This window comes from Castanea sativa, chromosome 1, assembly GCF_040712315.1.
Source record: "Castanea sativa cultivar Marrone di Chiusa Pesio chromosome 1, ASM4071231v1".
In the NCBI taxonomy this organism is placed as follows: Eukaryota; Viridiplantae; Streptophyta; class Magnoliopsida; order Fagales; family Fagaceae; genus Castanea; species Castanea sativa.
In genome coordinates this window covers 35,361,806-35,384,440 of record NC_134013.1, presented here as the reverse complement: position 1 = coordinate 35,384,440, position 22,635 = coordinate 35,361,806, and the positions used below count along the sequence as shown (strand labels likewise).

General features: G+C 33.9%; 1 protein-coding gene across 1 annotated transcript; it reads left to right on the top strand.

Moving 5' to 3' along the window:
* Nucleotides 1-4,493: 4,493 nt before the first annotated feature.
* LOC142637363 (uncharacterized) lies at nucleotides 4,494-19,035 on the top strand. Its single transcript, XM_075811647.1, has 15 exons — nucleotides 4,494-4,649; nucleotides 4,821-4,880; nucleotides 5,067-5,187; nucleotides 6,276-6,348; nucleotides 6,907-6,952; nucleotides 8,203-8,313; nucleotides 10,241-10,322; nucleotides 11,936-12,032; nucleotides 14,277-14,337; nucleotides 14,442-14,572; nucleotides 16,389-16,506; nucleotides 17,268-17,391; nucleotides 17,590-17,706; nucleotides 17,851-17,925; nucleotides 18,690-19,035. The coding sequence occupies exons 1-15, from the start codon at nucleotides 4,578-4,580 to the stop codon at nucleotides 18,731-18,733; spliced, it is 1,332 nt and encodes a 443-aa protein (XP_075667762.1). The 5' UTR covers nucleotides 4,494-4,577; the 3' UTR covers nucleotides 18,734-19,035.
* The last annotated feature ends 3,600 nt before the right edge of the window (nucleotides 19,036-22,635 follow it).

Below are 22,635 nucleotides of genomic sequence, written 5' to 3'. Positions count from 1 at the left end.
TTGCACTTAGTTTTGACATGATATTGATGTTTGTTTATTTTAACAAGTTTTATGTATAATAAATCTAATTAACAACTTAGATTTAAAACTTGTTAATTCTATCAACCGGAGTCTAAATTTCCCAACAGTAGGCATTAAAAGCATAAAAACATGAAAAAGGAAGCTAACAAACAAACATATGAACACAGAAATGAAACAAACAGAAAAACAAAAATTAGGCTTTTCGGGTAGCGGCTTGTGCATGCAAGAACAAGCCTGCGTACGCATAATCAAGCCTGCATACACAGGCAAGATTATGCGTATGCAGATTCTTGCCCAGAAACCCTAAAAACACCAAAAACAGAGCAGAACCTCAAAATGGAAATTCTAGCAACTTAACAACCATTTTAAACATACAAAAACGTAAAGCATATCAAAACATGTTATAACAAAAAAATGAGATAAATAGAAGAATTAAAGCAGAAAATAAAATAAAAGAAAATGAAAGGTTTAAAACTAATACCTCAAAGAAAAGCTCTCCAAACTTAGTCAAAACTATTCACAATTCAATAAAAAAAGTGATTAGTAAAGATTAAACTCAAAAATCAAGGCCAAAAAAGGCCCTAATCAAAAGAAAATTGATTTTAGGGTGTTTTGTGAAAAACTCCATTTTGATTCATTATTTCATATGAATCTTAGTGTTTTTCCATGAGATTTTTGTGTGTTTTGAAAATATACCATGTAAGGCTTCTTAAAGTGTGAAAAAAGAGGTTTGGAACAATCCCCAGACAATGTGGGATTTGTTCCAAACTTCAACATAAATGTAGAAAACTTGTTTTGTTTAGGTTTCTAGAAATCGCTATGCATGCGCAAGATCAAACCTGCGTACGAATGTAGAAAGACTCATACATAAGCTTATTCATGTGTACGCATAGCAAAGGTTTCCTTTGGTCTTATTTTTCAAAAATTGATTTATTTGCTCATTAAAAAAGTTATACTTTTCATTTTAACACTTCTCAAGTCAATTTAAACTTCTGATTAGGCCCTAAACCAACATTGGGTCTTAGAATTCAACATCATTGAGGAACAAGGGTCCGAGTTGTAAGGGGTACAAAATGTGGTGTTTACAATGAAAACCATAAGTTTGAAATATTATTGTATCTAGCAGAATAGAAATTTATCAAATATAACTCAACGTTTTCTTAAATCCCAAAATTCATCTATGATTTACTAAATTTCTTAGCAATTTCTTTTTTGGCCAAACATAATTTTGACAATAGTCATATTTGAAAATTTTTGTTCCATAATTGCAATAGAAAATTAAAACGGTATAGTACAAGTGTATAACCATTATATAATCACATTGGTTTGGCAGTTGATTTTTGGTCCTTGCCATCTATTGGCATAATTCATAAATATTTAACCATTTTATGAAGTTTGGATGTCAAATTACACTCTGCTCAAAATAATGAAATTCTATTTTCAACAATAGTTCTTTGTGAAGAATTTATAGATAAAAGTTATTTACCAACAAACAAACATCATCATTTCCTAAAAATAAGCAACTCCACTACATGCTTACTAAATATATAATTTTAATTTATGTCATCCATAATTTAATGTAGCATTAAAAGTATCTAATTATTAATAATGCTTAATTGAAAAATCATCTTGCCAAGAACCTTGTAGTTCAACTAGTTGGCACCTCCTAGTATTTCCAATATAGACATCCAGAGTTCAAATTTCCTCTCTCCATTGTAATTATCGAATTATAAAAAAAAAATTTATTTGCAAAGTCATCCTATGAATGAAAACAAAACACCCAAAAAAATCATTTAGGTAAATCTAGACAGTATGGCAACGTCCAAATAACTATGGTTAAAAAAACACAATAATAACCGAAGTGTTTTATTTTTATTGTGGGGGGGGGGGGGGCGAAGAGAGGGAATCCTTGACAAGATCAACCCAAGGAGTAATTAAGGCCCAACTGTCTAACAAACTAGGCCCTGCTCAATTAAGACAACCATGGTACTCGGCGGACCAGAAAAGTCGAGGGTTACGGCCCACCCGAGGAAGCCGAGGAACATTTGCCCCTCAGGAGATAGAAGGAAGGCCGCAAGAGCTGTAAAGTGGAAAAGTTGAGGAGGACCATGATGACGTACATGCAAAAGAGGAAGGAAATTTCCAAATCAAGCATCCATCACCTCCTCATTGAATGCCTTCCAACAATTCACCTTGCCGCACTAATGGCAGAATAATCCCTAAATAGTGTCTTCACATCCTATATCCTACCCTACTACCACCAGCAAGGTAATGATGGGACGAGTATTCAAAGAAAGATTAATAGTCCTCTAAGTGGAAGGCTGGGGTGCAATTCATTGGCTATAAAAAGGAAGGAAGATCCCATTTGAGAGGGATTGGAAAAAAGTTCGGAGAGAGATAGAGAGAGATAGAGAAAGAGAGAGAGAGAAAGAGACTAGTGTAATACCAAGAGTTGTATTTTCCAAGAACAAGTGATCATCGGCCAGTCTGAGGAGAGATTTAAATAAGAATCTTTTTCTTGTTGATTAAATTCCTGTCAAGTGTTATCTCTGTAGTTAATCCCACTTCTCTAATCATTAAGTCGTAGTTGTAAGGAATCAAAGTGTTGGTCTGCATTCCTATCTCTATAAATTTATTGTATTGGGTTTCCTTCTTAGCGCATCCTAACTGGGCTGAGCTTGGGATTCAGCTCCTACCCCCTACAATTTTTATAAGCACAATCATAAGTTCATATCACCTAGGTCATTTATTTTTTCTCAAAGTTGAGATTTTCTTTTTTGGTGGATTACGGATTTGTTTTATTTTTTTGGTAAAAATATTTTTTGGATATAAGTTAGGTCCATTTTAATTATTTTATCAAACTTTCAATTTGGGTAGCTTTAAGTTATAATTTTTGGGCTATGTGCAACATTTTTGGCCAAAAATTTTCAAATCATATCCTATGCCTTTAATATTAACATAGTTAAAAAATTTATAATAGAATGTCAAGGGAGTCAATTTCGTACCGATTGATATCAATGTATCATTTCGAGATTACTACTATTTATATATTTCTACACACACATGTATGTATTTATTTATGTAAGTATGAATTTATGAATTTTTATGTTTATTAACAAAAATAAAATAAAATTCATATATTTTATAAGCCTAAGTACACTAACTAAAATATTAGCTTAAATAACATGTTTTAAAAAATTAAACATTTTTTAATTATATTGGTGAAAATGCCAATATTAACCAAAACACTTGAAATATGCCTGGTACAACCAATACAACTCGGTATTTTTTTTTTTTTCTATACAGTTTAGAGGAGTATCGGTAGGACTATCCACAGGTCAAGTTTATGCCCAACTTGAACTCGACCATAAATATTCGAGTGGATGAAAATGTAACCCAAAACTGACCCAGAAGACTCATCGAATCGGCTAATTTAGGTCTCATCGGGTGTCGGGTTTATTGGTTGGTTTTGGGTTTTGTCATCGAGGGCGAGATTTGACTTGATCCGTTGAGATCTAGCCAAATCTATCAAGATTTGGCCTAAGATTTCATTGGATAACGATGAGATCTTGCCGGATCTAGACTAGATCTCAACGCAATCTCACTGGATCTGGTCCCAAATGCTTGAAAAATCACCAGAATTTATGAAAACTTCGGGTGGGTCACGTTTTGTTGGTTTTGAAAAAAAAGATCCGCTGGGGTTGGGTTTAGAGAGATCAAAACCCGCATTCGACCATCGGAGTAGTTAGATTAGGTGGCGGCAAATCGAGTATAGGCAGGTTGGGCAAGTGGATTGGACACCTTTTAGTACTGCTATCGGTTTAATGGTCGGTATGGTATATTTCTCCAATACAGTCAATACTAATACAATATTGACTTCTCTGTAGATTGCACCCTAGTCTCATTATTCGTCACCACAACTCATGCTATTATTTGCTTCACAAAATGGGTTACATGCCATACAAAATTTGACTACATGACATGGGTTAACAAGTAACGACCCGTTTTCCCCCCTCTTTTTGTAGGTTAGGTCCCATAATAATGACCCTTGTGCAAGCAAAATATGCTTTGTGTAGGAAATGCTCAAGTGATAGTGATGTTACTAGTGATGAACATGACGGTGGCTAAATTTGACTAGTGTGGGATATTTGAAATTATTGTGTATGTAAAAAAAAGAAACAATTAAAAAATTATGAAAAATTGATATTTTAATAAATGTAAAATAGATAATTTAATATAAAATGTTTTCAAATTCATTTACATTGGGGTTTGGAAATGTAGCGTAAAAATTTACATGGGGTTTTACTAATTGTATTTCTATATATATATATATATATTTTTTTTTTTTTTTTTTGAGTAGGCTTAAAGTTTGAAATCAAACTTTAACCCCAAATTCATTCTCAATAAAATTCAAATACTTACATAAAATAAATAAATAATTTTTTTTTAAAGTTCTTACCACTTCAAACGCCGCCGTCTCGTCTTGCAACTCGTCTCAACTCTCAACTCTTTGTTGCCAGAGAGAGTCCAAAGTCCAAAGCAATTTGGGAGCGACCATGTCGAAGGAAGATAGAGATCTCATCGCTAGTCTGCAATCTCTCGTACACTCTCTTCAACACAGAGTTAAGGTACTTACCTACTTTTGCTGTATTCAAAGTTTGTCAGAGGTGCTGTTTGGTTATTACGCAAACAAACTACAACTTTTTTTCAAATTTTTTTTTTTTCTTTCTGTTCTTTGAATTAATAGTGTCTACAAAGTTTATGGCTTCTTAGTTACTAATTTGGAAGCTATAAACCAGGAATTAGAGGCAGAGAATACAATGCTCTCATCTCGACTTTCCAGTTGTCGTTGTCATGAGGTTTGCAATTCTAAACTTTTAATAGTGTTTTTTTTTTTGTTATTGTTATTGTTATTGTTTATTTTTTGGTAATATTATGTATAGTTGCTCTTGATTTCAATGTAAAAATTGTTGCACAATTAGCAACAAAAAAAAAAAAACACAGAAATGAAGAAAAAGATTAATTATGTAGTAGTGATGATGCAGATGGAGGAAGCATGTGACAGAGCTGTCGTAGATAGTAGTAATAGTTTTGATGAGAAAAGAGGGGAGTCAAAAACAGGTGGTAAGAGGAACACAGTCAAGAACTTAGCAGAGAAAATCCCAGGTTTTGTTTCCCACACTCCATTGATCCAATGATGTACAACACATTGTTTAGCTGTGATTTAGTTTTTTTTTTTTTTTTTTTAAACAAGCATATAACTGTGATTGAAAAAGAATTACGTAGAACACTTACATAGTTACACCATAAAATGGATAGATTTATTTTTTCTAAGAAGAAAGAATATGACATTGATGAATATTTTTGCAATTATGAAGTTTTGGTTGTGGATAAAAAATTTCATATGGCCTAGAATGTCTCAGATTGGTGGTTGTTGCCTGCATTCGACATTCCCTTGGGTTTTACATAAATTTTCTTGCTTTAATGTTTTGAATCCATCTATTTTGTGGCTACAAGAACTGCATTAGAATGATTCAGGAAAGTGCCCCGACTCCCTCCCCCCCTCCCCCCCGAAAAAAAAAAAAAATATCATCATTAAGCACAAGTTTTGACATATGGGGCGGAGAGAGAGAGAGGGAGAGAGAGAGATCGTCCTTATTTTTGAAATGAGGTATGATATCTTCATGGTTTATTTGCTTCTTATTGTTCTTATTCATCATCTTTGTGGGTGTCTTATTTTTCATGGCCAATATTGGCAAAGCCCAAGGGATAGGCACAATCAGCTCGGGACCATGCCTCATGAAACCGGAGGTTATTAGTTTGAATCTTTCCTTCCCCCTTCCCTTGGGGCCCAAAAACTCTAATATCAGGATTAAAATATTGGCTATTTAATATCACAAATAATTCCAATCTGCATTGGCATAAAGAAAAAAATATGTGCTGCATAGTTCTAATTGTAGAATTAGTTTGTTTGCAGATATGTTGCAGGAAATTCTGTAATTTTTTTTTTCCGCACTCCTTCTGTTTTCCCTTTTCTTTTAATTATACTTGTTATATGTTTTCTTATAAACTGGTTTCAAGTTTTAAGTTTAATGAAATTGTTGTTTTTTATACTGTCTTCTTCTTGTGAAATGTGTCGGTTTGCTGCACACTGGGTGCCCATGGGACAACGTCTGTGTCTAAACATTCCAATAAATTATCTTCCTTCAAAAAAAAAGTTTGTATTTGGATTTACTTACTTACCTCTGGTGCAGGTTATAACACAAGTACCCTGAAGCACCATTGCAAGAGATACGTTGCTCTAAAAATTATGTATTTTGGGCAAAGGTAAATTATGTAGCCATTATATTCAGCTTGATACATTTGGAATATATTTTGACCAATATTTACTTGTATAATTTACAATAACGTTATAAGAAAAAGGTGGAAAACATAATTTTTTATTATTAAAGAAATGTTGATTCTCCTTAATACTGTACAAAACCCTTTGTAAAAAATCACTTTGCCTTCTAACTAGCCAACACTAGAGGTAAAAGATATTCATAATAACTAATAAGGCTGAGTTTCTCTCTTTCTTTTTGTCTATTTATTATTTTTTGGGAAACATGCAGTAATCTCATATGTATATTTGAAGGTGTTTTAATAATAACTTATTAAATTGTTTTTTTTTTTTAAACATTCCATAGCTTTAGGCTCTTACTGTCTGAAGCTTGCAGGCTGCATAAAGACAAGAAGCTTTGGCTTTAACTAAATGATCTTCCTCTTTCCTGCAGTGTCCTTCATGGCAATTTTAATCATTATTATAATAATTATATTAGAAGAGCTCACCCTCTTCATTATGACAGTGGAATACGGATATAAATGACTTGATGTGCTACATGACAGGTTCTATGCTTTTGCCTCAGAGGCGCATATGGAACCAACTATTGAGGTATTATTTGTCTTTTTTTTTTTTGTTTATTCTTTTGATTGTTGTTTTTTCAGAGTTATGAACTAGTGATCCACAAAAGGTATAACTGAAGTATAATCACGCCTTTTCATGCAGGATTTAATTTGTAACTTAAGGGTCTTCTTATAGCCTGGCTAGTATTAAGTGATGACATTTAAATATAAAAAGAATGATAGATGTGGTTTACCTAGTGGCTAGAAAGCATAGGCACGGGCATGGGTATGACTTGGCAACACAAGCAATTTCTAAAAAATTATAATATGACGTGCCCGGTACGACACAGATACGGCATCCCAAATGAAGTGTCCTTGCTTCCTAGCTTAGTGGTCTCAAAAATGTTACAACTAATATATATATATATATGTGTGTGTGTGTGTGTGTGTGTGTGTGTGTATGTTAGGTAACCCCCACCAGAACCCATGCAAAAAAATTCAGATTTTTATCTCTCTTCTTCAAACTTTGTGGCAAATATTGGGGGGTCTTGGTCTTGGTGAACGGTAGTGGCTTGTGTAGTTAGCTATTGGGAGAGAGAAAGAGTTGAAGGAGATGAAGATTGGGGGGGGGGGGGGTGGCTGTGACTGGCCAAGAAGGAGAAAAAATGGTGGCACACGTTTTTTGGTAAAATTACTGAACTGCTCCCACTATTTTCCCTCAATTTCACATTGACAGATTGACCCAACCAGGAATTTACATCTATGTCCTTATTCTTTTTGAAGAATTCCAAAAGTTCCCACAAAATATCTAAAGGGCCTTATCAAAGTAAAAGTTAGGTGAGTGATTCTCTAATGAGAAAAGAAAATTATTTATTTATTACATAATTAACACATTATTTCCATGGGTGATTTATGAAGAATAGTTTTTTACTGGGTATTACCAATTTGAGTACATTATTTCATGATGAAAAATTTGTTTCACCCAAAATAATAATCATAACAATAGATAATGAATCTTCTAAATAGTTTATTAGACTAATAAGCACAAGATATCACACTTTTACATTCCGATTTATGGTGGCAGTTGTACTTGGTGAATAACTGATCAATATTTCACTTTTTTGGCTCTTTAAATATGATGTTTTAAGGGAACAAGAAAACAATTGCTTAAATTATAGTTGATACAAGGCATATATGGGTCCATAAATTAATTCCACTTAATTGCTTACTGCATGAACTTCTTTATCTTATCAAACTTATTTTTTTTTGTTAAGTCATGTTATCAAATTCTTCTTGCAGTCTGAAATTTTCAAAGCTTTTGAGAAAACAAGGCTATTAGTTGGTGACAAGAAGGAATCACAGTACTCTAGGTGTGGTAGAACAGACAAGGGGGTTTCCTCTGTTGGACAAGTAAGTTGTTGCAAAAAGATTTTTTCTTTTGATAGAATTTGGGTAGCAAAAATTGTTATAATCATTCAAGTACTTGTGCTTAATATTTTTGATGTTTTGTTGACGGTGCAACCATAGCGTGGTTGGATAGGCAATGTCCTTTTTGGAAGCCTAGGTAATGGCAAAGCCCAAAAATAAGTGTCCATGGTAGTAAACTAGGTTTTTATATTTTATTTTATGTTTTATTCAATTACGTTAGAGTCAAGGGTATTTTAGTAATTCTACTATTGTTGGGTATGGACCATAGTTATGGGTGTTGGGATTTATTTTATTAATAAGTGAGTCTTATTTAGTTTATGGGTCTTTGCTTAAGTCTTCTTCTGCCAATTGCTTGACAAAACTTTTCATCCAAGATACTGGTGACAAATGCAGAATTAGAGTCCCAATTTAAGCTTTTTTTTCTTCTCAAGACTACAACCAGTTGTGGTAAGAAGGTGAATTCAATGGAAGTAAAAGTTGTGGTAAAAAGGTGAATCCAATGAAAGTAAAGCTTGAAACATTATCCATTATGAAAGGAACTTTGGATAGGCTGTTAGCCATCATTCTTGGCAAAATTACTGCTGAAAATCCCCATTGATGAAGGAGACAGTATCTTATGCACCTGTCCTATGGAGACGCCTCTCACAAGCATGTGGTCCCACAGGTGTCGGGCCCACATTCTTGTGAGGGTCGCACTCAATAGGTTGGGTGTATAAGATAATTTTTCTTGATAAAGACTTCAAATCCTTTTAATCAGGTCCAGGTTCATCCCCTATACTTCCCCCAAGAACAATACATTTTTCTTCTGTAAATTCCTGTGGACTGAGCATGAGCTGGATGCCCCCACACAGTCCAATATTGTGTTCACACATCAAGGAGGTGGCTTTATGGAAGGGAATCAATCTAATCATCCATCATTGGTCTGGTCTCAAGGAAATCCTAGATTGGTTGATGCGGATGGAGGTGTTATACTAGAAGTTAGTGATTGTTATGAGGAGGGCAATCCAAGGGTGTTTTTTGATTGGTTGTGTGCTATAGAAAGCTTTTTTAGATGCTATAGCCTTCTTGATAATTTGATAGTTTAGTTGGGGGAGGGGGGATGTGAACCCTGGACGTTTCCTTTGGAAACAAAAGGAGGTGCTAGTTGAGCTACAAGGCTCTTGGTAGTATAGCTTAAGGGAAGAGCGAAAACAATACTAGTGGAAAAATTGCTAATATAGTTGATAAATTAGCGATTGTCTCAAAGGCTTAAAGTGTTAGGAAATTGTGAATTTAATCACTTAACCATAATTCTAACACTCCCCCTCATGTATGAGCCTAAACTTCCTTTGAATGAGTGGGGCCCAACATGTGGAATTTTTAACATTTTATATGGGAGGTAAAGTAAAGCTAAGGATCAAAAACTCATGATTTGTTGCACTGATACCATGATAAATTATCGATTGTCCCAAAAACATAAGCTGTTAAGAAATGGTGAATTTAATTACTTAACCATAATTCTTATATTAGTAAATGTGTTAATACCATCTTTTCATCTTTTGATTTAGTTTATTTTTCTCTTTGAGCATTCATTGGCTTTTAAGCTAAACAAGTTGATGCTTTCTCCTTGGTGAATAACTACTGAATGAATGGCATCTATCATCAGGGTGTTCTTAATAGTTAATATCTTTGTTATACTTGCTATCATAGTATGTCCTTCAAGCAGTGAAATTTGGTTGTACTGATTTTGTAATTCCCACCAAACTATACAGTGGTTGAGACAACATTTTCAAAAATCGTATCCCTAAACTTTGTAAGATGGCATGACTCATTCTATTTTTATGGGTTATGCTCTTATACTAGTATGCTGTAAATTTGTCCACTTTCTTGTGACATGGATGATTGAGAAGATGGCAACTGCTTGATGCAGGTGATTGCTCTCTTTTTACGATCAAACCTCAAGGGAACTGGTGTGACCGATTCTGGAGATATTGTTTTAGAAGATCAATATGGTCCGCCAAAATATCCTTTTCTATTACTCTAATGTAGAACATTGAGCTTTTGCTGGTTATCAAATATAAGTTATTTAAGTTTCAGAATCTCACAATGTTGCTTCTAGTGGGTGAAAAAATGCAACCTTAATGTGGTGGAGGTTCAGAATCTTGCTAAATCGGAAAAAAAAAATTATAAATAAATAATTGGACCAAATACTTGGTCCCATGGTAGATCTTTATTTTTTTATTTTTTATAGAGTCTCAGCCTATGATATCCGCTTCCGATGATTGTGTTCTTATCATCAGAACAAGACACCAATTTATTTTTAGTGTAGGCGGGGATCGAATCTCAGATCTCTTATTCAACCATTAGAGACTTTACTAGTTAAGTTAACTAGAATCCACATGGTAGATCTAAAATACTTCTAATAAGATGATCTTAATTTTTCTTTGTAATATTTATTGTCTACCAATTAAAACCATGATTGGCATCATTATTATCATTGAATTATATAAATATTTAATTGTGAGAAGATATTGGATGCTTGAAAAGTTACTGCCTGTCACCCCCTCCCCTACCAATATGCTCTTTTACACTGTGTTTGGTTTGAGAGGAAGAGGAGGGAAAGGAAGAGAAATTAAATATTTTCCAATGTTTGGATAGCATGAGAGAAAAGAAATAAGCTGAATTTGATAAGAAACCTATCACTTGTGCCCACATTTCTCCCTTCCCCCTTATTCTTTTTCTCTTCTCTTCTATTCCCTTCCCTCAAACCAAACATAGGGTTAGTAAACAACTTTGTCCCCCAATCAGAAAAAATTAAATTAAGGGGAAAAAAGAGAGGTTAATGGCCTTCAAGCAAGGTTTTTCTTTTATTTCTATGGTAAGGTAGGTTGTTGGAACGATGTATTGAAGTTTTCTTTTTCTGAAAAGTCTTTATCGTAGAATTCTAATAATAGCTAAATGTAAAGATTTAGATTTATTATTATCATTAACTATTGTATTTAGATGAGGCTCAGATGAAAATGGTGGCATAAAGCCATGGTTTAGGCAAGTATGGATTGAAAATGGTTTGTTTTTGGGCATATCAAAAAAAGAAAATAGTCTATTTTTGGGGGCTGGTAGGTTGAAGGAAGGAAAAAACAAAAAATCAAGAATTCACAAATGTTGCCCAGTGGTTGAGATTTCAAAGTGTGGCTTTCGCTTGTTTATTAATAGTTTGAGCTATATTTTAAATTCTTTACTAGCTAGATTATATACAATTTAAGAAATTATCACTAGTCCCAAAACTTAAGCTGTTAGGTTTAGGTAAATTTAATCATTTCACCATTATTCTAAAAAACCCCTCGTGTGGCCCAAACTCCCCATCAATAAGTGAGGTCTAACATGTGAAATTTTTAAGTTTAAAGGGAGGTAGGCAGAGACAAGATTTAGATTCTGGACTACTGTTTCGATACCATGATAAGTTAGTTACCATTTACCACTACTCCCGGATGTTTAATTTGATAGGAAATAAATTTGATTACTTAACTATTAATCTATCACATCTTTTAATATTATTCTCAAACCATATAAATTTATAATAATTATGGTTAGCCTTTCTTTTTCTAATTTTTTATATCTTTTACAGAAGGAGAAACTGATTATGTGAGAGTGCTAAATCGAGCCCTTCCTAATGATATTCGAGTTTTAGGGTGGTGTCCAGTTCCAGTTGGCTTCAGTGCAAGGTTTGTCTACCTTTCTGGAAATTTTCCTGGTTTCTCATAGTGAATTTGTATAATAAATTTCCTAGTTTGCAGAAGGAGTTTGTTCTGCTATATCTTGTTCTTCTTTAAAATTGAAATATAGTGAGTAGTACAAAAACCAAAGGGTTGTTTTGGTAGTCTCCCAGTTGATAATAATTTGTCATGTCGTTGGCGGGCCATTAAGAATCTTTGAGGATCAGTTCAATCAGTAAGAGACCGTTTTGAGCATGATATTTTAAGATGGACATGTTCGAGATGACAATGAAGCGTATGTGACATGTCCCATTGGATATGTGAAATTGGAAGGGCTATGGAGTGGGTGCAATATCCAAAAGAGTGGGGCATTCTACATCATGACTCTCATCTCTAGGGCCCAAGTGACCTCAAAACTTTGTGGGTCAAGGAGATGCTTTGTACTGACCTTAGAGATCTGGATTGAGTCTCATGTCTTTTACTAGGAGGAATCTGGTTTAGGTCTTTTACCTGCTTCCTTGACAACACTAGATCTCTCTTTGGCTTCTGGGTATCACAGGCAATTTGAATTCTAATTTGAGGCCATATGCCATGTAGTGGATCCCTCAAGTGTTGTAATGTAGCGGGCCATAATTCTCTTAATGGTGATTGAAAACAAGAGCATGGCACTGGCTTACTCTTGAGAATTCATGTTTTGACAATGTCTTAGTGAAAACCATCAATCTGGTGATTAATCAAGATACAAAACTAAGATGTGTGCTACTTTTAAGTTTTTTTATTTGAAATCACAAAAGACCTGTTTCCAACATCATGCATGTACAAAATTGATTCAAAATCCTTCAAGATCATGCAGGAAGATGGGGGATTGTTGTTCAAGTTATAGATCATCAAGAGAGGCAGGGGATGCATGCGGTCTGTGGTGATGGGGAGGGTTGGATTATTATGGTTGAAATCAACATTGATTGAGTTGTTGGGAAGAAACCCAACCCAACATTTCATTGGAACAGTAAGAGAGCCAGGGATTGCAATCTTGCACCATTGGTGTAGGACTTTTTGCAGTAACTGAGTTTGGGGAAGGAACCAAGCACAGAATAGTCATCATACCAGAAGGTTGAGATTATTGGGCTGGAGGTGTTTTTAAAGAGTAGCAATGGATTAATTGGAGATGGCAAAGACCAACCTTTGGAGGCACCACCAAAAAATAAAAACAACTTCCCTTATTTAACTAAGGGAAAAGTTAACAGATGCCCTGAAGGCATTGGTTTAGAAAAAAATATTAGAAATTTTTTATAGAAAAAGAAAAAAGCAGTTAATTTATTTGATGGCTTTTTATATTTCTCATAAAAGTGGTGTCAGAAATTTCCTAAAATGGTTTATTAACAATTTCTCTAAGGGCACCTATTAACATGACCCTTTAACTAAAACAAGATTCAGGGCCGAGCCTAACACCCAGCTCCAGCCTCAGCCTCACTAGCCAATGTCTCATAGGCTGTATGAAGGCCCTAATTCTGAAAAGCGAGGAAAAGTTGTTGGGAGTGATGCAAGGAGAGGACCTGGAGTTTGTGTGACTTCAGAAGGAGCAGTGCATGGGGCTAACACAGTGTGCGGTTGACGGCGCATAGGCAAGTGGTTTTGGAAGGGAAAAATTTTGCGGAAGCAGAAGCAGAGGTTTCAGGGTTATTAGGAAGCATAAGGCAAAGAGGGGTAAAATGACAAAACTTTTGGCAAAGATCTCGGCTCAACTCAAGATACACGAACTCAAATTTTATAAGAAGCCTTCAAATTTTAGTAGATAACAAAGAAAAATGGGCTGTCAAATGATCCACCAAGCCTGGCCCACAGGTCATGTGGGGCCCCATTACTCAGACTTGGCCGCAGTTAGCATACCATAGAGAAGGATACGGGATCCTCCAAGTGCCAGCATTTTGTTTCATTAAATCAACCTGAAGCCCACCTGAAAGTTCCTTTCAGGCCCAAAGCAGTTTAAACAACTAAACCAACCCATTCTACAAGTTGACATTTAACCCAATTTTTCTTTTAACAAAAATTTATTACTAATCAAAAATACAAAGTGAAGATGTTACATTCTTCCTATGCTTCATTCTCTATATAGATTTTCATTCAACTTGCAAAGTATAACCATTTCTTTCTTTACAATTGGCAATGGTTGAGCTGGTGCCAATGTAGTTTTATTTTCCTGGTCTCTATACTGGCCTTCTTCTTGTTAGACTAATCTGTTGCTTTTCTTTGCAGGTTTAGCTGTTTGAGCAGGGAGTATAAATATTTCTTTTGGAGGGAAAACCTGAATCTCTTGGTATGCGAATATTTGCCCTTTAGGATTGCAACATGTTGTGGACCCATTTTGGAGCTTTGCAAATAACTGAGAAATACTTATCTCTTTGGTTCATGTTTGACCAGGCTATGGAGAGTGCTGGTAGGAAATTCGTTGGGGAACATGACTTCAGAAATTTTTGTAAAATGGATGCAGTAAATGTGCACAACTACAGGCGGAATGTCACGTCATTCGAAATTTTTCCTTCTGATGTGAGGTTAACATTGGTAGACAAATCTTCCAACCCAATTCTTGTTTAATGAAGCTAGTTAATTTAAATTTTCTTGCCCTTATAGATGAAATTGAGTTCTATTGTGATGGCCTTACAATTTTGCTTGTAAGTAGTACTAACAGTAACATTGTTGAGGCACTAAGAGTAAGGGACAACAATAAAGAATGTAGTTTGTTGCTGGTTAACATTTTTTGTTAGATAAATTTTTTATTGGTATGTTATACACACATTTTATGGGCTTTGAACTCATGATCTCACCCTCCCTTTCTTGTGAGAGTAGAAGTGCCATTTTAGCTGTAGCTAATTAGTTTTTGTTTGGATAATAGTTACATGGTTGCTTATTTAATTCTGGGCATTTTAGTTAAAAAATGATAATACATGTGAAATGTACAAAGGAGTGCATAGCTAACTGCAAGTGATTAAACTGAGGCTTTGTTAGTAGATTTTTAGCAGCTCACTAGTTTTGATTGCACTAAGGTGGCGTTTGGTACGGGGTAATGTTTTAGGATTCCCAGGAATGTTTAAAGATTCCCATGTTTGGTTGCAAATTACGCTAGGGAATCAGATGCTAGGGGAATCCTTAAACCCCTCTCAGTAGGAATGTGGATTCCCTTTAAAACAGGTGGGAATCTAGATTCCCAAACTTAAAAGAAATTGTATTTTTTATAAATTGACAATTTTAACCCTTTTTCCTTATCATTTAAGCAATTAAGATAAACTATAAAACAAATTATCAATATCTTCTCTCTTGTCTTTATCTTTTCCCGCCAAAACAACATAAACAGGATAAATAACTCTGCTAATAGTTATTTTTGTATAATTCTTGTCATTTTGAAATGTTAGATCACAGTTTTAATGAATGTGTTACTAATTGATAGTTTATATAATGTTTTTTATCTATCTATTTAGAGTAAGATATTTTTTTAAAGGACTAATTAATAGTTTATATATATTTTTTCATTATTTATTTAAAGGAAGATTTTTTTTTAATGGGCTTGGTACTTCACATTCAAATCTAAGGACAAAATAGGAAAAACAAATAATTCATTTAAGATTCCTAGGAATACACCAAACATTATCATCTCACATTCCTGGGAATCTCCCAATAAAACCAAACATAGGAATAGCTACATTCCTAGGAATGTGATTCCTAGGAATCACATTCCTGGGAATCTAGATGCCAGGAGTAATGTGGATTCCCCGTACCAAACGCCACATAATTATTTAAGATAACCAAAATCTAGACACTAATTATGAGCATTCCATGCTAATAACATAGAAAATGGTGTAATTTTCTCTATAATTAGCTATCCAATTTAGAGGTAATGCTAATTTTGCTTCCTTATTGTCATATATAGCAAAGTACATGTCCTGGTCTTTTTTCCAGGCAAGGCAAAAATATCTTTGCCCTTTCATTTCACTTTTGAGAGTTATCAGGCAGACAGGAAAGTGCATATTTTTACAGTAGCATTTCTGATTTATGTAAGCATGATATGCACACATACATATATGTATATTTCTGTTTGAGTGATTTATTTTTAATCTGTATTCTGGAGTTTTTTGTTTCACCTCTTGTTGCTAGTACTCATGATATTTATTTTTGAAATTTTCCTTCTAATATGTCGTGTATATTCTTTTCTCTTAGAGTTTGGCTATGTTATCATGTCAACATTACACGAAGCAGAAAAATACCTATTGAAATTTTCTTTGATAAAAATTGTTGAAGTATTGTTTGTAAAATTCTTACTCATATATAAATAAATAAAAAGTATTGCTTTTAAAATTTTCTGATACCCCACAGGTATGATGGCAATCAACTTTGGGCATTTAAAATCAAAGGAACTGCTTTCCTATGGCATCAAGTTCGTTGCATGGTGTCCGTACTGTTTTTGATTGGCCAAGGTCTTGAATCTGCTGATGTACGTACCAAACTTCCCCACAATTTATTGGTTTCCTAAGCTTGTTAGTTTAGCTTCTTTAAGCCATTGAATAAATTCAATGGACACAAGAATAGTATGTTACCTGTAACTAATTTCGTTTCTTACGTCTAAGATCTTCACAATTGGCATTTTCATAAATCTGAAATGCCACAAATATACTGTGATGATGGCCTACAATAGTTGGCTGATACTCTTGACACTTATCTTTCAAAGCATGCACACACTTATGTTTTCAATTAGTTGCATCTATCTCAATGTTAAACTATTCTTCATAATTTTATCCATTAAATACTCAACTTGAGTTGACCTAAATCTCTTAGGTTCTAGTGGATCTCCATTAGGATGAAACACTGGATATTGTTCTATATTTATGGGTGGTACACATGATTAAGCTATCCTTATAATGAAACACTGTTTGATAATCCAGATAATGGAATTAACTTGTTGCTGTTTGTTTCTTAAGGTCCACACTGCATGTGTAGTCAATTAGAACAAATGTGTAAGTTCATAAATTAATGATCATCATAAGAGATATTGAAAGCTCTTTCGAAGGATGAGACCTGGCTTTTTGCTTACGATCCCATTTGCAGCACTGATGAATTAAATCTCAATGAATGAAGATGCTTATATTTCTACCTCTTGGAAGTTGTATTTGTTTTAAAATCAGAAAGAAACTCACATTCGCATAAAAGAAAAAGAAAAAGAAAAAAGAAACTCACTGTAAATACTGAAATTTGTAGGTGATTGATGCATTACTGGATACTGACAGGACAATGAGGAAACCTCAGTACATCATAGCTCCAGAGCTTCCATTGGTTCTTCACTCCTGTGAATATGAAAGTCTCAAGTTTATTTGTTCAGCAGGTACTTATAGCACAAAGGATACACATTTTGTGAACTTGATTCCTCTTTTTGGAATGGTAGCATATCTTGACCAGACATGCACTTCTTTCACATCTAATTTCTACTCATTTTTTGTTTATCATGTGCTTGCCGTGTTTGACATTGCTGTTTGCAGTAGTGTTAATTACTTCATAATGTTTGAATTGCTTATTTCCCTAGATGCCGGACAAGCTCTGCATGTGCACTTTGCAAATCAATGCCGCAGTTACCAGCTCCAAGCTGCGATATTTCATGAAGCTCTGCTAAGCTGTTTGCCCATATCAAGTGCTGCTGAAAGTAATATTACTTTCTTTTTTGCTGGAACAGTATGACTTCATTTCATTACCACCAAGCAATATTGCCTTTTTAAGTGATACTGCTTGGTTGCAAATATATACTCATGTAAATCTTTTATTGCTGATACTGCCTTCATGTTTTCAGATCAGAGCTCATTAAACAATGAAACATCCAAGAAAAAAGCTTCCTATGTTCAACTAATGTCACGGGCAACTGAACGTAAGTCATAATTTACCATAAACATTCGCAAAGTGTTTGGCTTAGAAGGGTTCATTTTGATGTGATTGAATGGTTATTACCTGGTTTTTCTCAAAAATGTCATTTTCAGTTACTGGTTGGATATGGCGTAGTGCATTGTTAATAGGAAAAAGAAATAAGCTATAGTTTGATTGTGCAATCTCTAGTCTGCTTCTTGATAAGATAATTTGTTCATGGATCTTGGTTGAAATTTGCTTTCAGAGGTTGTCCTAGACTGTCCAGCTAGCAAGAGACAATCTCATTATCTAGAGTCATTGAATAATTTTGTATTTAGGATTAGAAGTTAATCAAACCTAATACACATGTATTATTTATAGGTTAATCCCACAAAACAAAAAAATCCAATTGCCCTTACAATTTTATATTATTTTTTGGGGATAAAATTTCCCGTACAAAACAATTTCACTCATAACATTTATAATCTGTGTAATTTAAATTATATGCTTTAATTTCTTCTTTTCTATAATCTGTGTAATTTTGGCTTAACTCGAAGGATGCCATGTAATGTGAGATGCAGCATGTTGAGATTTGAGATACATAATTCTTTTCAACCGAGCCTGTTGTCTTAAAAGCACATTAAAGCGCACAGATATTATATTAAAGAAGCGCATAAAAGCGCGCAGATATTATATTACTTTGTCTTCAACACTAATCATCAGTAATATTTATATTGGCACATGGTAAGGGTTTCTTCTAACTTTTAGTACTGCTTCAACTGGTTGCAGCATCGTATGAAGAGCGAAGGATGAAATTGAACTCCAAAACATAGGGTGTATCAAAATCCGTTGGAAAGTAAAGAAAGTGTAACTACTTTTGCTGGTCTTTTTCTTTTTTTGGGTTGTTTGTAAATCCACCACATTTTTTTTTGGCACAAGGTTCTTTTTCTACTTGATTGAAGTTTTTTGAAATGAAACTTGGTAGTTGGCAGCTGGTGTTCTTTCAAGAGATCGTTCTTTTTATTGTGATTTGCTTTTTGAAATATGTTATAAACGTGTTAACAAGAAAAATTCTTGCAAAATTCTTGTGTAATATATAAGAAGGCAAAGCAAGAAAATCTTAAACTTTATGTTACATTGGAATTCACACTCCCTGTGGCGTCAGTATATCAATAGTGCAATTTTTCTACTGTGTGGGAATGGCCAAATTGTTTTAAGTAACACATTTCAGGGCTTCATAGGTCATTATTACCCTACTAAACCCGCCAACATGCCAAATCATTTTATGAATCTTGTCATTGAAACATTCGGTACTTCTGAAGTTGAAAATGGGTTAAAAGAAAGAACTAGTAAAACTTCAATTTAGCTCGTAAGAGAAAACAAACTTGGAAGTTTTGTTTCGACCAAAGTTCTTTCCAAATAACAACCCAAACAAATATAGTGGTCTATTTATTCAGCAAAAATAGGGGAAAAAAGAGTTAATGAAGTTGAGCAGTGAATTGCAAACCAATCCGTAAAACACAGAAGATCGAACCATGTATATATGTATGTGACTAAGCGAGAGGTAATGTATTCGAATTTGAGAATTAGCCACTGCAAAAATATAAAAATATATTGAGGGTAAAGCTACCTGTTGTTCATTTCTCTTATACCCGTAAAAGTGGAAACTTTGTAGAGGACATTACAAATATTATTAGGAGTTCACAGCCTCGCAATCACGGTCAATATAGGCGTAAAGCCCAAATCATTTTACCCACTATCTGGGCCCGTGAGTGGGTCCTACTAAGCTAACAACCCAGCACAGACAAAAGCTATTTCCCAACTCTTTGCTCGGCTTTTATGCGTCTGTATTGCCTTCAAATCAACACTTTATTGCCTATCATGCCTTAGGAAAAGTAGAACCAAAAGGTCCCAAAACAACTCACCAGTCATCACTATACTTTCCTGTACAAATGGGTTAATGAGTTTGTGCTAACATGCAACTCATCACCATTAAACCCATCCAAATATGGAATTGGACCAGTGGTTCTTAAAATCACATGAGATCCATAATATCTTAAATTCAAAAGTCTTAGCGAACATTTTAGAGCCATTCATAAGGGACATGGCACACACAAAATTACACATACGAAAAACAAGCATATTTTCTAAGAGCTTTGGATTGCAAAACAAAAACAAAAAAACAAAAATAGACCAATTCATTATCTGTTTGCAATGCAAATGATGAGCATGAGGTGCCCCAGCATGCACTTATCCCGCACATAGGGATTTTGGTAAAAGCAAGCCACACATTTTCTCTTCAATTAGACGTTTGAGGGATTAAGACTTGTATACATTAAGGCTACCCAAAAAAAAAAAAAAAACCTGTGATATGACTGAACTTGTCATTTGCAATGGTCTGATGATAAAGAATTATAATCAAGAGTGAACGTCATAGGTTGAAACTCTCTAAAAAAAAAAAATTAATGGGTGGAGTCCACATACAAGATATGAATGATTACATAAACATTCCATTCACATAAAATGAATGGTCGAATTGAATCAAAATCTTTAGTTCACATACAGCACATGAGTGAGAGTGATTTTTTTTTTTTTTTAGAATCAGTGAGAGTAACATATAATCTTGTACTCTAGTCTCCAGCCCATTTAAAATTACAAGTGAAGATGCCATTATGAGATTTTGGTAGAAGAATGATATTTATATTTTATCGTAGTACTAGTAGTGTGTGTCCACAAAGTTTTTTTTTAATTATTTAAAAGAAGTCAACAAACAATTTTTTTGAATGACTAAATTTTTTATTCAAATGATAAGTAGAAACTACATCCTAGAGAAGAACTTGTTCTATAAAACAAGGATTCCCTTTCATCCAAATGGAAAAATCATCAATGCCCAATACATGTATAACTAGTAAATGAACAAGTCTATTACATTGCTTGTGAAGATGTGAGAAATAACCTTACGAGAACCATGACAAGCAGCTTGCATACCATAAATAATCAAATTAGGGGTGTGCGCAGTTCGATCGGCTGGATTTTTTCCTAAATTTACTACTGAACCGATAGGGATCGGTTTTTTCATAATTAAAACTGATGCATACTGCTTAGGGTTGATTTTCCGACCTATAGCGGTGCGGTTTCTTGCTGTAGTTTAATCGGCTTAGTCGGTTTGAAACATTAAAAATTCTATTTGATTTTTTATTAAAAAAATTGGGCTTTCAAGCGCAATACACAATACGTTCAAGATTTCAAGCAAAATGCTCACTTGACAAACTATTTACAGTTCACACAAGCCTATTAAATACATCAACCTGTTCACAAAAAAAAAAAAAAAAGTCCAAATTTCATAAACTTCATAAATCTGTTCAAATTTCACACACATTCTGTTTAAATTACAGATAAAATCTATTCAAATTTCACAGATAAACTTCATAAAAATATTTGTTCAAATTTTACACATAAAATCTGTTCAACCTGTTCACACAAAATCTATTCAAATTTCACACAAACTTCATAAAAAAATCTGTTCAACCTGTTCACATATAAAATCTGTTCAATCTACTCAAAAATCCGTTCACACAAACAATCTCTCCAAATTTCATCATTTCATTCGCATAAACAATCTGTCCAAATTTCTTCATTTTATTCAACATGCAAAAATGTTTTGAAATTACCTCAATAAGAGTTCAACTCCCAAAACACTATCATGTAGCATATAATATCATTAGTGTCATTGTGTGTGTTAGTGTCAATAACAATAAGTGCTAATGTATCCACTTAATAATGTATTACAAAACCATTTGTTGTTGTCCATAAATTCCAAAATAAAGATATATAAATTAAATTAGCATTTACGCAAAAGAATGCTAATTGCTTGTATCCCCAATGATAATCCCACCCATGAGTAACTAAATAACTACCATTAGTGAAAAGCCCACTATCAATAATGTATACAAATATAATTAGCATATGGGCAAAAAAATGCTAATCCCAATAAGTCCTTTTGTCTAGTTAGTCTGTGTACTATGCATCATTCTAGAACTCCTACAAAATACTAAACAAATCAAAATAAACACGTGTTAATAACAATAAAACTTTTATAATTTTAAAATATTTATAATTAGCACAAACGAATGATAATAGCAAGTGTACTTACATAATACTAACTACTAACTAACTCCAAGCAAAGAGCAGCACATCACTTATGATCATCCAACACAACAGTGTTTGGATCCTCCTCCATAGGCATTGGGCAATCTGATGCAATTTCTACAATCTCATTCAAAAAAAAAAGATTCTTAAGCATTGAGTAAATAAATAAACAATTGATGCATATAACAAACAAAATGAACATATATATATATATATATATTTGTACCGATGTCAATCTCAAAACCATTCATATCCTCCACATTATCCATTCACTCCCGAAACTTTATTGGTCTTTTTTTTATTTGCATCCTTCAACCAAAACTGGGTACAAATAAATGGCTTCAACTGTATTAGGAGATATTAAACTACAGAACGAATCCAAAACACACCCCCTGTGCAAAAAACAAACTCGGATGTAACTGTAAAGACAAGAATAACCAACACATCACAGGCAATTTGGAAAATGACTCGATATCTAAAAGAATTCATTTTCCACCACATCAAAATGTCAAAATCTTCCACATCAGGGTCCTCAGAAGATTCCAACAAATGCCTATCCAACTTAGATTTGCATTCCACATTGTTC